Consider the following 19,063-nt stretch of genomic DNA (forward strand, 5'->3'; position numbering starts at 1 on the left):
ACTAAAGCTACAGAGCAGACCTCCACTCAAATTCCACCCTGCAACTAGGTGGGGCACACGCCAGACAAACAGGAACAGCACTGCAAAGGCTCTGAAAATACAGCTAACGCTCAGAAGATGAGTCAGAAGTTGTGGTCTGAAAGCTGATTCCACTGCTTTCTAAAATGAAGAAATGATTAAGCAAAACACATATCTAACAAAGGCTTGGATCCAAAATACTGGACCATCTTACTCAATAGGAAGAAAACAAACAGCCCAGTTTAAGAAATGTGCAAAAGACTTGAGAGGATGATTCACTGTAGAATATATAAAAGCTGGCAAGTAGTCATATGAAAAGACACTGGTATTAAATGATTAAAATTTTAAAATATTGACATTATTCAGTGCTGAAAGCGATGGGGGACAATAGGAACTCTCATACACAGTTGGTGGAAATGCAGAATGGTACAACCACAATGGAAAATAGTGTGTTGATTTCTCATGAAGTTACCAGATGACCCTGGACTCCCTCCCACGTGTTTAACCTGGAAAAATGAAAACTTAGTTTTTACGAAACTTGTTAATCAATGTTAATGCAGCTCTATTCAGAATAACACAAACTGGAAATAACCCAGATGTCCTTTTGGGTTATTGGGTAAATAAATGGAAACATCCATGCAGGGAATACTATTTAGCAACAAAAAGGAACAAATTATTATTATATGCAACAATTCTGATAAATATCAAAGATGTTATGTTTACGCAAAGGAACCAGTTATAAAGGTTGCATATCGTGTGATTCCATGTATACAGCATTCTCTATAACACAAAACTGGGGCTGCCAATTTTGGTGGCTCAGACGGTAAAGAATCTGCCTGCAATGCAGGAGACCCAGGTTCAATCCCTGGGTCAGGAAGATCCCCTGGAGAAGGAAATGGCAACCCACTCCAGTATTCTTGCCTAGAGAATTCCATGGACAGAGAAGCCTGGTGTGGGTTACAGTCCATGGGGTTGCAAAGAGTCAGGCATGACTGATGCAGCTAACACTTTCACTTTTTCAAAACACAAAACTATAACAATCAGTGGTTGCCAGAGGTTGAGATGAGAGATTCAGGGGTTAGAGGGTGTGATCATAAAGGATATAGATTACAAGGCAGCTTTTTGGAATGACAGAACCCTTCTATAGCCTGATTTTGATGCTGGCTAAATGGATCGATACATGTCTTAAAAGTGGGAACTATATATCAAAAAAAGTCAATTTGACCCTATATTAATTTTAAAGTATAAAAACAAATATAATAAATACTCAATAAAAGGTTATTCACATGAAGTACAACCAGAATCTCTATTTGGACGCTTGTCACACTGTGTCATAACTGTGTTAACACTAGGTCTATTCCTACAGTGCATCCATTTCTCCAGGGCAGTATCCTTAGCTTTCTAATCTCTTATCTCCAGACTCCCACAGAGTATCTGGCATCTAAAGTAGACACTGAATAATATTTTTCAAAGGTAAAAAATGAATACATTAGATGTAACCAGTTCACATTATTTCAGTTTGGTAAAGGAAGAGCAGGAGAGAAACAAAACTTAATGAAAAGAACTCCTAAAAGTGAAAGAGTTCCAGAAAGACTCATTTTACAGTTACACACTTTTGGGGGCTTTTTGGGCGTGACCACATAACATTAATATTTATGATTTATGAGATAATGCATGTATGTAGTCTTCAACAGGGATTCTACTGTAAAGGCATTAATTATAATGAATTTATTAATTGAGGGACTGCTCTAATAATTCTTTGAGGAACACTGGGGAGGCAAGGGTGAACGGGGTGAAGGGGGTCAAAAGGTACAAGCATCCATTATAAAATAAATAAATCCTAGGGATGTAATGTGGTGACTACATGGTGACTAGAATTAATAGCATTGCATTGTCTATTTTAAAGTTGCTAAGCGATCTTAAAAGCTCTCATCATAAGAAAAAACTATTGATGATGATAGATACTGGGTTTCATGGTAACATCTTATGGAAAAAGTTGGATGAACTTTTTGGCCAACTCAATATTAACTAGACTTACCGTGATGATCATTTCACAATATAAACAAACACTGAATAATTATGTGGTACACTTGAAGCTAATATAATGCTAGCTGTCAATTATATCTCAATAAAAAAGAAAAAAAGTAAGAATGGCCAGGTTACAAGGTATGTTATATTAAGAAGAGATAGCAAGAATACAAGAAGACCTATACAAAAAAGATCTTCATAACACAGATAACCATGATGGTGTGATCACTCACCTACAGCCAGGCATCCTGGAATGTGAAGTCAAGAGGGCCTTAGGAAGCATCACTATGAACAAAGCTAGTGGAGGTGATGGAATTCCAGTTGAGCTATTTCAAATCCTAAAAGATGCTGCTGTGAAAGTGCTGCACTCAATATGCCAGCAAATTAGAAAAACTCAGCAGTGGCCACAGGACTGGCAAAGGTCAGTTTTCATGCCAATCCCAAAGAAAGGTATTTCATTCCAATACCATTTCATTCCAAAGCCAAAGAATGCTCAAACTACCACAGAATTGCACTCATCTCACACACTAGCAAAATAATGCTCAAAGTTCTCCAACCTAGGCTTCCACAGTACATGAACCAAGAACTTCTAGATGTTCAAGCTAGATTTAGAAAAGGCAGAAGAACCAGAGATCAGATTGCCAACATCCATTGGATCATAGAAAAAGCAAGAGAATTCCAGGAAAAAAAAAAATCTACTTCTGCTTTATTGACCATGCCAAAGCCTTTGACTGTATGGATCACAACAAACTGAGGAAAATAATTCAAGAGATGGGAGTACCAAACCACTTGACCTGCCTGAGAAATCTGTATGCAGGTCAAGAAGCAATAGTTAGAACCGGACATAGAACAATGGACTGGTTCCAAAATGGGAAAGGAGTACATCAAGGCTGTATATTGTCACCCTGCTTATTTAACTTATATGCAGGGTACATCATGTGAAATGCTGGGCTGGATGAAGCACAAGGTAGAATAAAGACTGCCGGGGAAATATCAATAACCTCAGATATGCAGATGACACCATCCTCATGGCAGAAAATGAAGAGGAACTAAAGAGCCTCTTGATGAAGGTGAAAGAGAAGAGTGAAAAAGCTGGCTTAAAACTCAACATTCAAAAAATGAAGATCATGGCATCTGGCCCCATCACTTTATGGAAAACAGGAAAACAATGGAAACAGTGACAGACTTTATTTTCTCAGGCTCTAAAATCACTGCAGATAGTGACTGCAGCCATGAAATTAAAAGATGCTTGCCCCTTGGAAGAAAAGCTATGACCAACCGAGACAGTATATTAAAAAGCAGAGACATTATTTTGCCAACAAAGGTCTGTGCAGTAAAGCTATGGTTTTTCCAGTAGTCATGTATGGATATGAGAGTTGGATCATAAGGAAAGTTGAGTGCTAAAGAATCGATGCTTTTGAACTGTCCCTTGGACTGTTTTGAGAGTCCCTTGGACTGCAAAGAGATCAAACCAGTCAACCCTAAAGGAAATCAGTCCCTATTATTCATTGGAGGGACTGATGTTGAAGCTAAAGCTCCAATACTTTGGTCACCTGATGCCAAGAACTGACTCATTAGAAAAGACCCTGATGCTGGGAAAGATTGAAGGCAGGAGGAGAAGGGGATGACAGAGGATGAGATGGTTGGATGGCATCACCGACTCAATGGACATGAGTTTGAGCAAGCTCCAGGAGTTGGTGAGGGACGGGGAATCCTGGCGTGCTGCAGTCCATGGGGTTGTAAAGAGTTGGACATGACTGAGCGACTGAACTGAAGCCAACTCTGGAAATTATAGCTTTTCTCTGATGTAAAAAAAAGAAAAAGGTACAGAACATAAAACTTGTAGTGAAATAATTCATTTACTTTATTTTGTTCTATTGGATGAAGGCACTAAGTACCTTTGATTTGTTGCCTTTGTTGTCACTCAGCCATGTCCAACTCTTTGCAACTCCATGGATGTAGCTCGCTGGGCTCCTCTGTCCATGGGATTTTCTGGGCAAGAATACTGGAGTGGGTTGCCCTTTCCCCCCACCTAGGGGATCTTCCTGACCCAAGGATTGAACCTGAGTCTCCTGTGTCTCCTGAATTGGCAGGCAGATGCTTTACCCTCACCAGTTCAGTTCAGTTTACCCTCATATATGGTCAAAACAAAAATTTCAAGGGTCTCCTTTGTGTAAAGCTGAAATTTCCCCTGTAGGCACATATTAATAGTATGCCGCAATTCCTAATAATTTATGCATTATGTTGTCAAAACCATGACTTCCTCCCTAATTAAAAAAAAAGTCATAGGAAAGCTAAAGAGAAAAGATAATTCAAGTTGCTTTAGGAAAGTAACATTTGCTTTAGAAACAGCATAAAGAGGTTTCTCCCAAAGGAAAGATCATCTGTAAAAAAGAGTTGTTATGAGCAGAGAATAGCTGATACAAGAGTAAAAAAAGAAAAAAAAAGTTTAGCTCTCTAAACTGGAATCCTGACTTTCGTGAGGACCAAGGCAAGGTTAATGTGATTCTCAAACACTGCTGCAAACGGCAGCATGGGAGTGGGTCTAAGCTAAGTTTACGTCTGCCATAATATTGGCTTGGCCAAAAAGTGAATTTGGGTTTTTCCATACAATCTTAGAGAAAAACCCAAACCAACTTTTTGGCCAGCCCAATATATAAAGACAATGCTTATTATTGTGCTTGGATTTTTTTCTCCACTTTCCTTGCTCTATTGGACAGTGTTTAGTTATCGAATTTTTAGAATAATACTCTAATAAATACTTATTATATAAGTTATCAGTTACACATATATGCACTAATTAACATAGCATATATAAGTATAAAATACTTTAGATCAATAGTCAAGTTTTAAGTGGTCATATCTGGGGTCCTGTTACACTCTATGAAAACTAACAGGACAGTTCACCTTCCTATAGCATACATGCCTGGAAAAAGAAAAGAAAGGAACAAAGAGCCTCATTTAAATTATATGATGAAAACGAACACAACCAAAGCTTACGTGGTGATAGAAATATGACAAATATCACCCACGTGTCTGCTGTTGATATTCTCAATTGTTTGAACTCTATCAACAAAGGTGCTGAAAATAATGAACACTGAGAGCCATTCTGGACTCAAATTTATTGAACAGGACTTATGTAGAAAAATATACCCCAGTAACAGCTGCTAAATTAGAAAGTAAATACTATCTTCTTCTTGTCTGACCAGTCAATACTGAGTTCCATGAAAGTATAGGGTTGTTGTGCTCAACCCTAAATACCAGGCAGAAAACAGCATCGGACACAGAGCAAGTACAAAATAACACTTTTAGAAAAACTTTTTGTCTTATATACAGGGTTATTGTTACCATCTTTCTAAATTCCATATATACGAGACAGCAAAAGGGACAATGATGTATACAACAGTCTTTTGGACTCTGTGGGGGGGGGGGATGATTTGGGAGAATGGCATTGAAACATGTATAATATCATATATGAAACGAGTCGCCAGTCCAGGTTCGATGCATGATAATGGATGCTCGGGGCTGGTGTACTGGGACAACCCAGAGGGATGGTACAGGGAGGGAGGAGGGAGGAGGGTTCAGGATGGAGAACACATGTATACCTGTGGCGGATTCATGTTGATATATGGCAAAACCAATACAATATTGTAAAGTTAAAAAATAAAAAAAAAAATTTTCAATAAATGAATAAATTAGCATGTTTTCACAAGATTAGAGTTGAAAGTAAAATTATATAATAACTGAACTTTAGGAATCACATTGGCACATCCCTGGATGTTAGATATTGGCATGGTTCTATTTAGACATGCATTCTTTCATTCATTCCACCAACCAACAAACAATTCTTTCTAATTTCAGAATACTTTGTGTTAAGGTCTGTGATCAGGACTGGGAATACAAAAGTCATAGGAAGATACTGCAAATGATTTCAAGTGGCCTAAGTGTAGTGTGGGATACACACAGATATAGAGCTAATATAATTAGTACCAATCAATTATACCTTGAGAACTATAATAAGTACAACCTTATAATAGTGAATTCCAATGAGGACATAACTAGTTCTACCAGAAATAATCAAGGTATAGTTCTTAGCAAAGGCAGTTATTCAACTGAGCTCTGAGAAATACAAAGGATACTGATAGATAAAAAACAGCAGATTATAAATTGTTAAGAACATGAATTTTGAAAACAGCCTGCAGAAGTATGAATCCTAGTCTACCACTTATTAGCTGTGTGACTTTCCTGAAGTTACTTAACTTCTCTGTTCATCAGATCCCTCATATATAACATGGAAGCAATAATACCACTTATAGCATAGGGGTGTTGGGGAGTAAGTTAGTTGACGTATGTAAAGCACCTTTAACAGCACCTGAAACATAATATAAGTATATGTAAGATGGAGAAGAGAAGCAAAGAAAGAAAGAAGAAACAGCATAAAAAAGTCCTGAAGTGCTAAAAAAATAATTTCTTTCTGTTCTTCACCAGCAAAAAAAAAAAAAAAAAAAAAGCATAAAGTGTGCTAAGTACAAACTACTATGTATAAAATGCATTTTGCCAACTCATTAACAACTTTGGGTCATTGATCATTTATTACCACTACAGATGCTCAACCCGGAAAAATGCACAGATGCACGTACATACACTGAAAGCTCCACACATATCAATAATTTCAGGGGACCATCCACAGAATCAAGGGTAGCGGGTGCTTCTTTGCACATACGTACACTCAAAGCTCCACACATATCAATAATTTCAGGGGTCCATCCACAGAATCAAGAGTAGCAGGTGCTACTTCAAGGTCAGAGCCATAGATGATGGAATGGCCTAATGGGTTTACTTTCCATAGAAATCAAAGCTTGGTATGGAATTTCATACAACCCTGTGCAACTTTGGACCCTGAAGTATCTAATCAAAAAACTTAAACTGTGAACTCATAGGAAACTGAGATGAATAGAACACAGAGAACTTCGCAGCTGCGTCTCAAATCAAAGAAGGGCTAAAGTGGACAATCACAGCAAGGTGGTTCTTTGTCTGAGAAGCAGACCTGTGAAGGACGAGGATGCAGGTCCTCTGGCCCTGAGGAGATGAGGCTGAGAGACACAATGTAATAACAGAACGGTTTTGTACTCACATGGTGAAGGAGCCTGGGGGGGCAGACACTCTCCGCAGGTCCGCAGCTTGCACCTGATGGATACTAGAGGCAGCAGGGAATGAGCAGCGAAGACAGTCAGCAAAACAGCGTGGACAGACAGGGAACAAGCCGGGAGAGAGAAAGAGAGACACACAAAATTTAAACAGAACTTAAATGAGCGCGTCACCAAACAGTGAATGAAAAGAAAAGGAAAACCAAGCCAGCCACAGAAAGAATCCAAAAAGCCAGTGATAGCGACGAAGCCAACGGGACACATGGCAGGGCCGGGGCTCAGGCAAGCCGCAGACTGGGCCACGAGGCAGGGTGCCTGCAGCTGCTGCAGGAGCGTGGTGCTGCTCGGGGCTGCGGGCACCACGGTCCTCTCTGGCTCTAGGTCTCACAGGGCATCCATCTGTGCGTGTGCACAGACACACACACGCACACACACACACACACACACACACACACACGGGTGGTAGGCTGGCCCAATCAACTCATCTTCCAGCAGAATCAAGGTAAGCTGAATCGTGTAACAAATAGTCCTCATGATTCCAGGGCTTTGTTGAAATGTTCATGTCAAAAGAAAAACCATCTTGAACAGAGCCACCCAACAAAAACTTTACGGTCATACCAAGAAAGCCTAATTTCATCACAACGATGCTGTAATTCCACTGATACTCTTGGCAGTGGAGTGAAACCATTGACTTCTCTCTCTTCTCTACACCTCCTTTTAAAAAAAATAAAATAAAAGAGAGGGTCTTCCATGGCTACCACAAAAGATAAAATGTGGAACTGAAGAAATGAAACCCCACATTTCCTGTTACTTTTATGTTATTAGTAACAGCTCTTACTCTCTCAGACCATTTGAATGGTTTCAGTATAAGACTTTTCCCCAATCCGTCTTTTCCCTATAACCCTACTCCCTCATTTCTGCTGGGTATGTAAATTCTCATATGAAGCCTCCCACGAATTAACTCCTTATTATCCTCAAAGGGCTATCAGTTATCACCAATAGTACTTCTCAGCAGCCCAGGATGGTGGAACCCAGTTGCCCAATTCATAGTCTGCCAACTGAAAATCTTTCCCTTGGAGTATGCAGTCACCCTTCACATTGCTGTCTTAATTACTACAGAACTCAGGCTAAGATCTTCCTAAGCACCTGAGTTAACGTAGAACTTCTGATCTCCTTCCAGAGTGCCTTTCAAATAGCAAGATCAGATTTATCTAGCTATCATGTTACTATAACATGAATATGAACCTACACAAACCTGCTCAATTACTTTTGGGGTGGATGATATTTATTAGCGTCACATCTGAAGTATATTCATAAACCATAAATGACATATAAAGGCATATGCTCCGTATCAATGGGGTGGGCAGAGGAGGGGGTAGTGAACCTAATGGGCGAAGCTAGTCTTTTAGTTCGTATATGGTAATAGCAAATGTGATCACAAGCCAAGAAATATTTTTTTAGAAATTTTTTTTTCTTTTTGCAGAAGTAAAGATCTAGGGGCATCATGAAAACCATTTAGCTGTTTATCATGAGATTTTCTCCAGCCATCCACGTGTACCAGATCTTGAAATTCTTAAGCATATATCTTCCACTTGCTACCATAAAATACGATCAAGAGATTTTCTATATTATTTTTATACTCACAAAGTTTTAGATTTATGTTATTTTGGAATCGGTTTCTGAGAAATGCAACAGATGGAACATTATAGATCTGGTGCCTGTGGGAGTCCCTTGTTCAACATGTAACATTAAGACTCCGCACATAGACAGGCACTGGGGACTCTGCGAGGAAAACCCCAGGGTCTCCCCCCAGAGCAGAGGAGACAAGTCAACCAGTAAGGTCACTAGTTTTGATAAACGGTGTGACAGAAGTAACAAGAGCACTACAGGTACGCCGAGTGGTGTATGGAACGGCCGGAAGCAGAAGGAAAAGGATTCTCAGGGAAAGTGATGTGTCTGTCGATGGGAGTGTGAACTCGAGCCAAAGCGAAAAGATGAAAGGAAGGAAGGGACAAACTCAAGAAGAGCAACAGGAGAGCAGAAATACGATGACGTTCAAGACAGGCCCTACTGCTCTCTGTCTGGACTGCAAAGGTGAACTTTGCACAACGGTGGCCTAAAGAACGAAAAGCTTGATGGACTCACAACGTGGAAGAAAACACCTAAGGAGGTATCCATGGCCAGGCTTCCCTTACACTGGAAACTCCACTTGGAAATTTAGTGGAAAAAGCTTGATTTCCAAACAGAAAGAAGTGGTCTAATCACAGGGGGTGAATAATAGTAGTGGGTGACAGATTTTCTAAAAATGCAGTGTTGAAGGATAATTGTAATAAGTAGGAATCAAGATCTTTGCTAATCTTTAAGATTATATATATATATATGTCCTTTTAAGAAACGGACAGAATATTATTACTGCCATTTCACAGAAGTTTATCTTCGAGTCTGAGGCTGCTTAAATGGAGGCACCACTGCCCCCTGGTGGCAAGTAACTGCATTTTTGAGATGAAATTGCTTCTTGAACACCCTCGCAGCTAAATCTGTGAAGTCACATCATATGTACCACATGTACCAAAAAACCCAACTCTTTACATTTGATTTTAATACGTGAAGAAAGCCGCAATAAATTCTTAATACAGTTTCTGAACAAAAACAACTTTTTTTTTTTCTCAAGGGCAAAAATTGTTTGAAACTAAACACCCCAAAATAATTACATGTCTGATAAGGCTACTAAGGGTAGAAGCACCAGGCATGAAAATGAGAGCTGTTTGCCTGTAGATACTAAGAATTTTTAGCCCTGCTAACAAGTGACCTACAAGTGACCCAAAACAACCTGGACTATCTCAGAGAGGACTTACCACTTTGTAGTTCAGATATTCTCTTAAACTGATAGTTCACAGCTTAACTCTGAACATTTTTAAGAGAGAGTATGGCCAGCTGTATACTGCTGCTGACACCTTGCCTGAAACTTGTGAAGTGTATATCCAACCTAATAACAGGGAAAGGCGGAGGATAGCAAAAGCAGCCGAAATGACCCTAGAGTTTCTCGAGCTGCAAAATGTACACAAAATGAAAAAGGCAACTACACCAGCCCTGTGGATAAGGATCTAGGAAAAATGCTGGGCGAGCGCAGAGTGATTCTTGAATAAGGGCGCAGAGGAGAGAAGACCCCTCAAGCTTAGAAGTAGAGGCTACAGAGGAAAATGCTTTATGAGCCCCGTCGAATGCTACCCTTCAACATCTGCCTTTCCAGAACAGGGGTGAAGCTTTGGCAGAGAACGCCTGTGTCACGGGTTCATTCTGCACACTTCTATAGTTGTCACGCTGGCTCAGTAAACACCTTGGCAAAGCATGCCCTTGCTTCGCAGGCACTAGAGGAAGCCAGCCATTCAGTACAAATACATAACCATGCATCACGGGCCACAGACAGGAGGAGCACCTCCGAGGGTACCTCACTGTGACACAAGAATGGCCAAAATTCAAACCGGGAAATGGCCTTGCCTTAAGTCAGGTCAGACACAGGGTATGATATAGAAGAGGCTCAAAATGATGCCCCAAATCCCCATGTTTCGTCATCCCTTTCTCTAACCCCAAATAGACATTTTCAATCAAAAATTAGGTAAAGGGACTCTATAAAATGAATATGCACTCAACATAGCCAGTCATTATCACCTTTTCCAAATCAGTTTATCAAAGCACCCAAGAAAGGAAAGGGTCCAGGAGGGGTACATTTTGTTCAGGCATTGAGTCATGGGTCAGGTCTCATCTATTAGATAACAGGATGCTCTCCAGCAATGGAAAACCTGAGTCGAAGCATCAGAGAATATAGGACTCCAAACTGGGAGCATTGGGAAAGGGACAGTCCACTAACAAGCAGAAGGAGATGCAATATGGGGAGAGGTGAGCCAAAACCCAGTTCTGCCAACCTTCTGCCCTGGAGAAACCAACAATCTCCAAATGACCAGGGTCAAGAAGAGGAGACCAACAGTGCCTTCTTAAAATGAAAGCAAACACGTTTAACCAGACAGGCTTTATGACCCTGAACCACTCAATGATTTTCGGCTGGTCCCAGTCAATGTATACTCAAGTGGGTGGTCGGTGAAAAAGCATCATCAATCTAACATACAACAATTACTCCTGAAAGAAGCGTGTGGTTACCGTATAGTAAACATGAAGAAGAAATATGTGCAAGAGGCCAAGGGACAGCTGAGGTTCCTGGACTGTTCTCCTCTCTCGGCACAGGGAGGCCTCCGGCCATGCACATGCTCAGTGCCCTGCTCGCCGCGGTCTCCGTGTTCACAAAGGGGGGCGAGGGCAGACTCACTCATTGAGCAAAGGCATGGATGTTCTCCTCTTGCTCTTCTGCACCATGTTGGCCTGGTTCCTCAGTGAGATCCGAATCATAGCCGGGGCCAACCTGCAGGGCTCCCCATCCACTTGCATGGGGATGGATTTGTAAGTTAGCAGCATGACCTCCCGACACTGGTGCAGCCTTTCTCCATGGCCTCCGACTTGCAGGGCAGCCTGTGAAGACAAGAGGCAAAAGGAAGCAAGAGCTTAGTGCCTGAGTTACTCAGGAGGGACTACCCTGGTGGTCCAGTGGTTGAGACTTTGCCTTTCAATGTAGGGTGTGCGGGTTCAATCCCTGGTCAGGGAGTTAAGATTCCACATGCCTCGCAGTCAAAAAACCCAAACATAAAAACAGAAGCTACATTGTAACAAATTCAATAAAGACTTTAAATATGATCCACATTAAAAAAAATCTTAAAAAAAAAGAATTACTACTCAGGAAACCCAGAAACCCCAAGTCCACTGCATATAATCAAAAGGTCTTTGAAACATACTTAGTGAAAGCTGTTAGTTGTGAGTAAAATGGGAAACCTTGGGTAAATCATGAATACAAATAAGCTAAAATGTTTAAACTTTTGAAAGCTTGATCGCAAATCCTCATTGACAGCCACTTTTTGCTTTTATGTATTTTCAGCCTTAATCATGTTAGGTTAATACAAAAGCTCTTTTTGTTATCTACTTCCATTAAATAACCAATGTGTGCAAAACAGAAAGAATATTAAAAAAGACAAAATACATAGTTTAAGACAGCTACTATACTATAGCTAATATATAAATATATTTATATATTATACAATTATTATAGTTATATATTAAATATTCATTATATTAAAATATGCTACCCATCCTTAGAAAAATTTTCAAACTTCAGGCAAGCTTTTCCTTCTTACCTAAAACCTCCTCAAACTACTCCTAATCTGTATAAGATCAATGAAATGCAAAATAATAATCCTCAGTTGAAAACATTCTGAAGAGTAAAGCAGCTTTGAGGATCAAAATCAAGCACAATAAGAGCTTGGTTCACTACAGTAGCCACAAAATGAAAAGTCAATCCAACATTAAAATTCTGCAATGAATTAGCATAACTTCTCTGCCTAAGTAAAAAAAAAAAAAAAATACTTTAGTATCACTCACCCTTACAAGGATGAACTAAAATCAAATAATATGTTTGGTTACAGCATACACAGAGACTGCCCAAACTGTCTTATACAGTTTGATGAACATTTTTATACACATATATGAATCTCCATCCAGATTAAGTTTTAGGCAATTTACAGCAACCAGAAGGTTTCCAAGTGCTTCTGTCCAATCTCCGATCTATTTATACTCCTCTCACCTCCCACTAACTGATTTCTATTACCATAGATTCAATGTGTTTGAACTTGAAGTTCATAAAAATCATTCAACATGTAGTCTCATGTCTGACATCTTTTGCTTATCATTATTTCTGAGTAACAGAAAAGTATCAGAGAAGGCAATGGCACTCCACTCCAGTACTCTTGCTTGGAGAGTCCCATGGATGGAGGAGCCTGGTAGGCTGCAGTCCATGGGGTCGCTAAGAGTCGGACACGACTGAGCGACTTCACTTTCACCTTTCACTTTTATGCACTGGAGAAGGAAATGGCAACCCACTCCAGTGTTCTTGCCTGGAGAATCCCAGGGATGGCAAAGCCTGGCGGGCTGCCGTCTATGGGGTCGCACAGAGTCGGACACGACTGAAGCGACTTAGCAGCAGAAAAGTATATTTATCTACTCTTCTTCTGGTAAACATTTGGCGGTTTCAAGTTTGGGGCTATTATTGAGGCAAACTTTCTTATATTTCTTGGTGGATACATACATACAATGAGTAGAATTGCTATGCTGTAAGTTTAGATGTATATTTAACTATAGTAGATACTACTAACAGTTGTTCAATCAGATCAGTCCAGTCACTCAGTCGTGTCCGACTCTTTGCGACCCCATGAATCGCAGCACGACAGGCCTCCCTGTCAATCACCAACTCCCGGAGTTCACTCAGACTCACGTCCATTGAGTCGGTGATGCCATCCAGCCATCTCATCCTCCCTCGTCCCCTTCTCCTCCTGCCCCCAATCCCTCCCAGCATCAGAGTCTTTTCCAATGCGTCAACTCTTCGCATGAGGTGGCCAAACTACTGGAGTTTCAGCTTTAGCATCATTCCTTCCAAAGAAATCCCAGGGTTGACCTCCTTCAGAATGGACTGGTTGGATCTCCTTGCAGTCCAAGGGACTCTCAAGAGTCTTCTCCAACAACACAGCTCAAAAGCATCAATTCTTCGGCGCTCAGCCTTCTTTACAGTCCAACTTTCACATCCATACATGACCACAGGAAAAACCATAGCCTTGACTAGACGAACCTTTGTTGACAAAGTAATGTCTCTGCTTTTGAATATGCTATCTAGGTTGGTCATAACTTTCCTTCCAAGGAGTAAGTGTCTTTTAATTTCATGGCTGCAGTCACCATCTGCAGTGATTTTGGAGCCCAGAAAAATAAAGTCTGACACTGTTTCCACTGTTTCCCCATCTGTTTCCCATGAAGTGATGGGACCGGATGCCATGATCTTCGTTTTCTGAATGTTGAGCTTTAAGCCAACTTTTTCACTCTCCTCTTTCACTTTTATCAACAGGCTTTTTAGTTCCTCTTCACTTCCTGCCATAAGGGTGGTGTCATCTGCATATCTGAGGTTACTGATATTTCTCCCTGCAATCTTGATTCCAGCTTGTGTTTCTTCCAGTCCAGTGTTTCTCATGATGTACTCTGCATATAAGTTAAATAAGCAGGGTAACAATATACAGCCTTGACGAACTCCTTTTCCTACTTGGAACCAGTCTGTTGTTCCATGTCCAGTTCTAACTGTTGCTTCCTGACCTGCATACAAATTTCTCAAGAGGCAGGTCAGGTGGTCTGGTATTCCCATCTCTTTCAGAATTTCCCACAGTTTATTTATTGTGATCCACACAGTCAAAGGCTTTGGCATAGTCAATAAAGCAGAAATAGATGCTTTTCTGGAACTCTCTTGCTTTTTCCATGATCCAGCGGATGTTGGTAATTTGATCTCTGGTTCCTCTGCCTCTTCTAAAACCAGCTTGAACATCAGGAAGTTCACGGTTCGCATATTGCTGAAGCCTGGCTTGGAGAATTTTGAGCATTACTTTACTAGCGTGTGAGATGAGTACAATTGTGCGGTAGTTTGAGCATTCTTTGGCATTGCCTTTCTTTGGGATTGGAATGAAAACTGACCTTTTCCAGTCCTGTGGCCACTGCTGAGTTTTCCAAATTTGCTGGCATATTGAGTGCAGCACTTTCACAGCATCATCTTTCAGGATTTGGAATAGCTCAACTGGAATTCTATCACCTCCACTAGCTTTGTTCGTAGTGATGCTTTCTAAGGCCCACTTGACTTCACGTTCCGGGATGTCTGGCTCTAGGTCAGTGATCACACCATCGTGATTATCTGGGTCATGAAGATCTTTTTTGTACAGTTCTTCTGTATATTCTTGCCATCTCTTCTTAATATCTTCTGCTTCTGTTAGGTCCATACCATTTCAGTCCTTTATGGTTCTATTATAATGCATTTGAGTATCAATTTATAATGAAGTAAACAAATCCTTAAAAGGAGTGAATACTAACAGTAGCTCAAAATCTAAAAGATTTACTCAAAAAGGGAAATCTATATATTATCAGCTTGTTTCCATACTTCTCACCTCTATCTTATGAATGAGGAATAAAAACTTGTTAACTGAGATTTGTGAAGTCAACTTCCACTAATTTGGTTCCCAGGTATTTGTATTTATTTTGTGCTTTGAGCTATTTTTGCACTCACATTAATCTGAACAATAGAAACCTGTTTATGTATAAATGCAAAGATAAAAGAAACACAAAAGAACAGAAAGGAGGGAAAGAAAATAGAACAAAAACTGAAAAGAACTTATCATTATTGAACACGTTTGATGTTAAAAAGCATTCAACTGTAACCCTTACATACAATTTTATTCAATTAGTAGAACAAGGTGGCAGAGGAGAATGAAGTGAGAATTTATTAAAATTCTTTCTAGCCTATTACCCAATCCTGTTACTCAGCTGAAAGTTTCTCTGATTGTACTTACATGACCCATTTAAGTTAATCTATGGATTTGACGCACTATTAGCATCTCCAGGACTTTCCCAATATATTTCCCTTGTCTTCAAGTAATTCGCAGTCCAATATGTATCTGACAAAGCTGTATCCCTTCATTCACTGGGAGAAATACCAGTTTCTTCCTTTTTCCTCAGTCTTGACTACGCCTAATGACAAATAAAGGGCTTCTCTGGTAGCTCAGCTGGTAAAGAATCTGCCTGCAATGCAGAAGACCCCAGTTCAATCCCTGGGTCGGGCAGATCCCCTGGAGAAGAAAACAGCTACCCACTCTAATATTCTTGCCTGGAGAATTCCATAGACAGAGGAGCCTAGATGGCTACAGTCCTTGGGGTCGCACAGAGTCGGACACAACTGAGCGACTTTCACTTTCACTTTTCAATGACAAATAAAAATGCAGAACCAGCCAAGTAAGTAAGTTACTCCTTGGGTCTGACAGGACTTGAAACTACTTAAGTACTTTCCAACCCCTTGGTATCAGAAGGCTCCCACAGTACCATAGAGCATGTTTAAACCATATTCTTGGCCTCAATGGTAGATCGATAGCAAGTGCAACAAACAGAGGTAAACAGCTGTCAATGGCAGTTCCACTGGCATTTCAGAATCAATCCGAGATCGCTGCACAGGCACAAGAGGAATTATAGTAATTAGCTTCTCAGAACAAAGACAGCTCTATTAGTGTTAGCACAACCATAGTAATTTATTTTTGGAAGAAGCTAGACTAAAGGTAATTTTTAAAAGACTTGCTAGAAATAGGTATTTTTCATCATTCAGATGGGTGTAGGCTTCACACCCTATAAGGCACAGGCTCTAACAACCATAATCATGTCCAGGATTTTTGAATCCACCAATAAAAAAATCTATTGGTATATTAATGACAGATATTCAATTGTCTGTTCAACCTAACATGTATTATATCATTGTGAAAATGTCAAATATTGCCTTTTTGGTAGTATATGAATTTGGAGGAAAATAAAGCTAAGTACATCTGTTGCCATTTACTGTCCTACAGTCACTAACAACTTTAAGTCCACAGGAATAGCATGAGATCTGTCTTTCCACAATATGCTCCTCCCCAGAACACCATTCTTCATCTCTCTTCAAATCTCATCCTCCTTCTTACTACTCACATCCTTATTCCACCTGCTGCCAGATGATAGGATGGACAACTCTGGGTTGGGAGACTAGAAGAGAAACAAGGCAAGTCCTCCAACGTTTCCTTCTCCCCACTGACAGGGAGAGACTGGGCACTGACTCCCAGACCGAGTCCCTGAACAGAAATGCCCAAGGCAGCAGTCAGTGATGTAGATAAGAAACACGGGAGACAATCAGCAACACGAAAATCTGTTCTTCTTTTTTTTTTTTTTAAGATGAACAAAGTAACCTTGTAATATCAAATAACACAAAAAAGGGAAAATTTGTTTTATTAAAAAAATAAAACAAAAGAGGATAAATATATTATGTGATTGTACATGATATCAAATATTAACCAAATAAGACGGGACATTAATGTGCATGATAAACAGAAATAAGTATCTTCCTTCCTCTTTAGATTTTATCAACAGAGCAACTGAATATTCTATAGTTTGAAAGCAACATAAACACATTTTTATTGGAATCCCACATATAACTATCATGAATATCTTTCTAAATAAGAATATTGTGGGCAGCTACTCAAATCAAGACATACATTACATTGGGAAATTTGTAACTCTTCTCTCAGAATATGTCATGAACACTGCAGTTTTAATCAATTAAATGTGCAGTTACTGTTCTGCAAACTGTAAGCTGTGAGTGTATCTGCATAGTGTACATGAACTAAGTTTAGAAGTCGTATTATGAAGATCTATATGTTAAACTGGAAACTCTAGATAAATTTCTGGAAAAACATAACTGCAAAAATTGGTATACTAAATACAGAAATCGGATAGCTTAAACTGGTTTTAAAAATGGAAAGTTATCAAAAACGTGTCTCATTCCAACCCCACACCAAAATGTGCTAAGTGGACTTAGATGTTTTACAAGTTTATCCAAGTTTTAAAGAAAGACAGTGTCTAATAAAATTTGTTTTAGGAAATGATGCTAAGGCTGAGATAACAAAACCAGATAAGGGCAGCAACAGAAAACAAAATTTTAACTGAATTTTATACCAATATCACATACCAATATAATTTTAAGTATCATGTGATAGCACTAGTCTGTGGAAATTTTTTAAATGATACAGAAGAACTTATTTACAAAACAGAAACAAACTCCTAGACGTACCAGACAAACTTATGGTGACCAAAGGGGAAAGCAAAATGTGGGGGATGCTGGGGGAAGATAAATGAGGAATTTGAGATTAACATACACTACTATGCACAAAATATGTAAACAATGAGGACCTAACAGGGAACTATACTATCTTGTAAAATGGAAAAGAATCTAAGAATATATACACACACATGTACCGAATCACTTTGCTGTACACCTGAAACTAACACAACACTGTAAATTAATTATACTTTAATAAAAATAAAATAAAGCAAAAAAGGAAATATACTTTCACCACATTACATTTTAAGTGAAAAAACCATTATCATCCAAAAGATGCAGAAAAAAATAAAGTTAGTGCCTTTTAGAATCAATTGTTAGAAAACCAGGAATAGGACATAACTTATTTAACTGATAAAAGGCATCTACCAAAACTCCTAGAGAAAACATTATTTGGAATTAAGAAACTATGAAAGCATTCCTTTCAAGGGACAAAATGTTCCACCAGTAATGCAAGTTTTCAGCATAGTAGTGGAGGATCTTAAACAACCTAGTAAGTCAACAAAATAAAACTGGAAGAAAAAGGTTTGGAAGAAAATAAAAAGCAAACCTGGTAATATTCCCACAGGTATCATCCCATACATAGAAATTCCAAGAAAATTCACAGGCCAAGAATTAAACCTCATAAGAAAGGTACGCTATCAAATAAAAAATACAATAGTCTTCCCCTTTCCTGGCCATAACTAAGCAAAATCATAATAAAAAACATAAAAAAATAGGATGTCATATAATATCAGCAAAATCAACAAAGCAATGCATGAGACTCTTAGGCAGAAAAATTTTAAACCATTGGAGACACAAAGGAAAACTTAAAGAAATGGAAAGTCATGCCATACTCATGGATGGGATAATTTAATAATATTAATTTCCTCCAAAATAATAAATTCAATGTAATTCCAAGTGAATATGAGAAATACTACTGTGAAGAATCTTGTCAAACCAATTCTGTAATTAATTTCAAAGAATAAGGTCCACAAACAACTGAGAACCTTCTGAAAACAAAGAAAAATAGATGATCCTTATTAAACATTGAGATGTGTAATTCAAATAGAGGTGT

At 39.2% G+C, this 19,063-nt stretch overlaps 1 protein-coding gene across 10 annotated transcripts in view; it reads right to left on the minus strand.

Annotated features, from left to right (window-relative positions):
* Positions 1-19,063, minus strand: part of DGKI (diacylglycerol kinase iota) — a 430,242-nt gene that overhangs the window by 166,587 nt on the left and 244,592 nt on the right. For 9 of the 10 annotated variants that reach the window (XM_055591024.1, XM_055591028.1, XM_055591025.1 and 6 more), the window contains 2 exons: positions 11,515-11,714; positions 7,181-7,243 (listed from right to left, as the gene is read on the minus strand). In XM_055591024.1, coding sequence (XP_055446999.1) covers positions 7,181-7,243; positions 11,515-11,714 — 263 coding nt within the window. The remainder of the gene's footprint in view (positions 1-7,180; positions 7,244-11,514; positions 11,715-19,063) is intronic. The other variant, XM_055591022.1, reaches the window with a different exon arrangement.

Source organism: Bubalus kerabau, chromosome 8 (assembly GCF_029407905.1).
Source record: "Bubalus kerabau isolate K-KA32 ecotype Philippines breed swamp buffalo chromosome 8, PCC_UOA_SB_1v2, whole genome shotgun sequence".
In the NCBI taxonomy this organism is placed as follows: domain Eukaryota; kingdom Metazoa; phylum Chordata; class Mammalia; order Artiodactyla; family Bovidae; genus Bubalus; species Bubalus kerabau.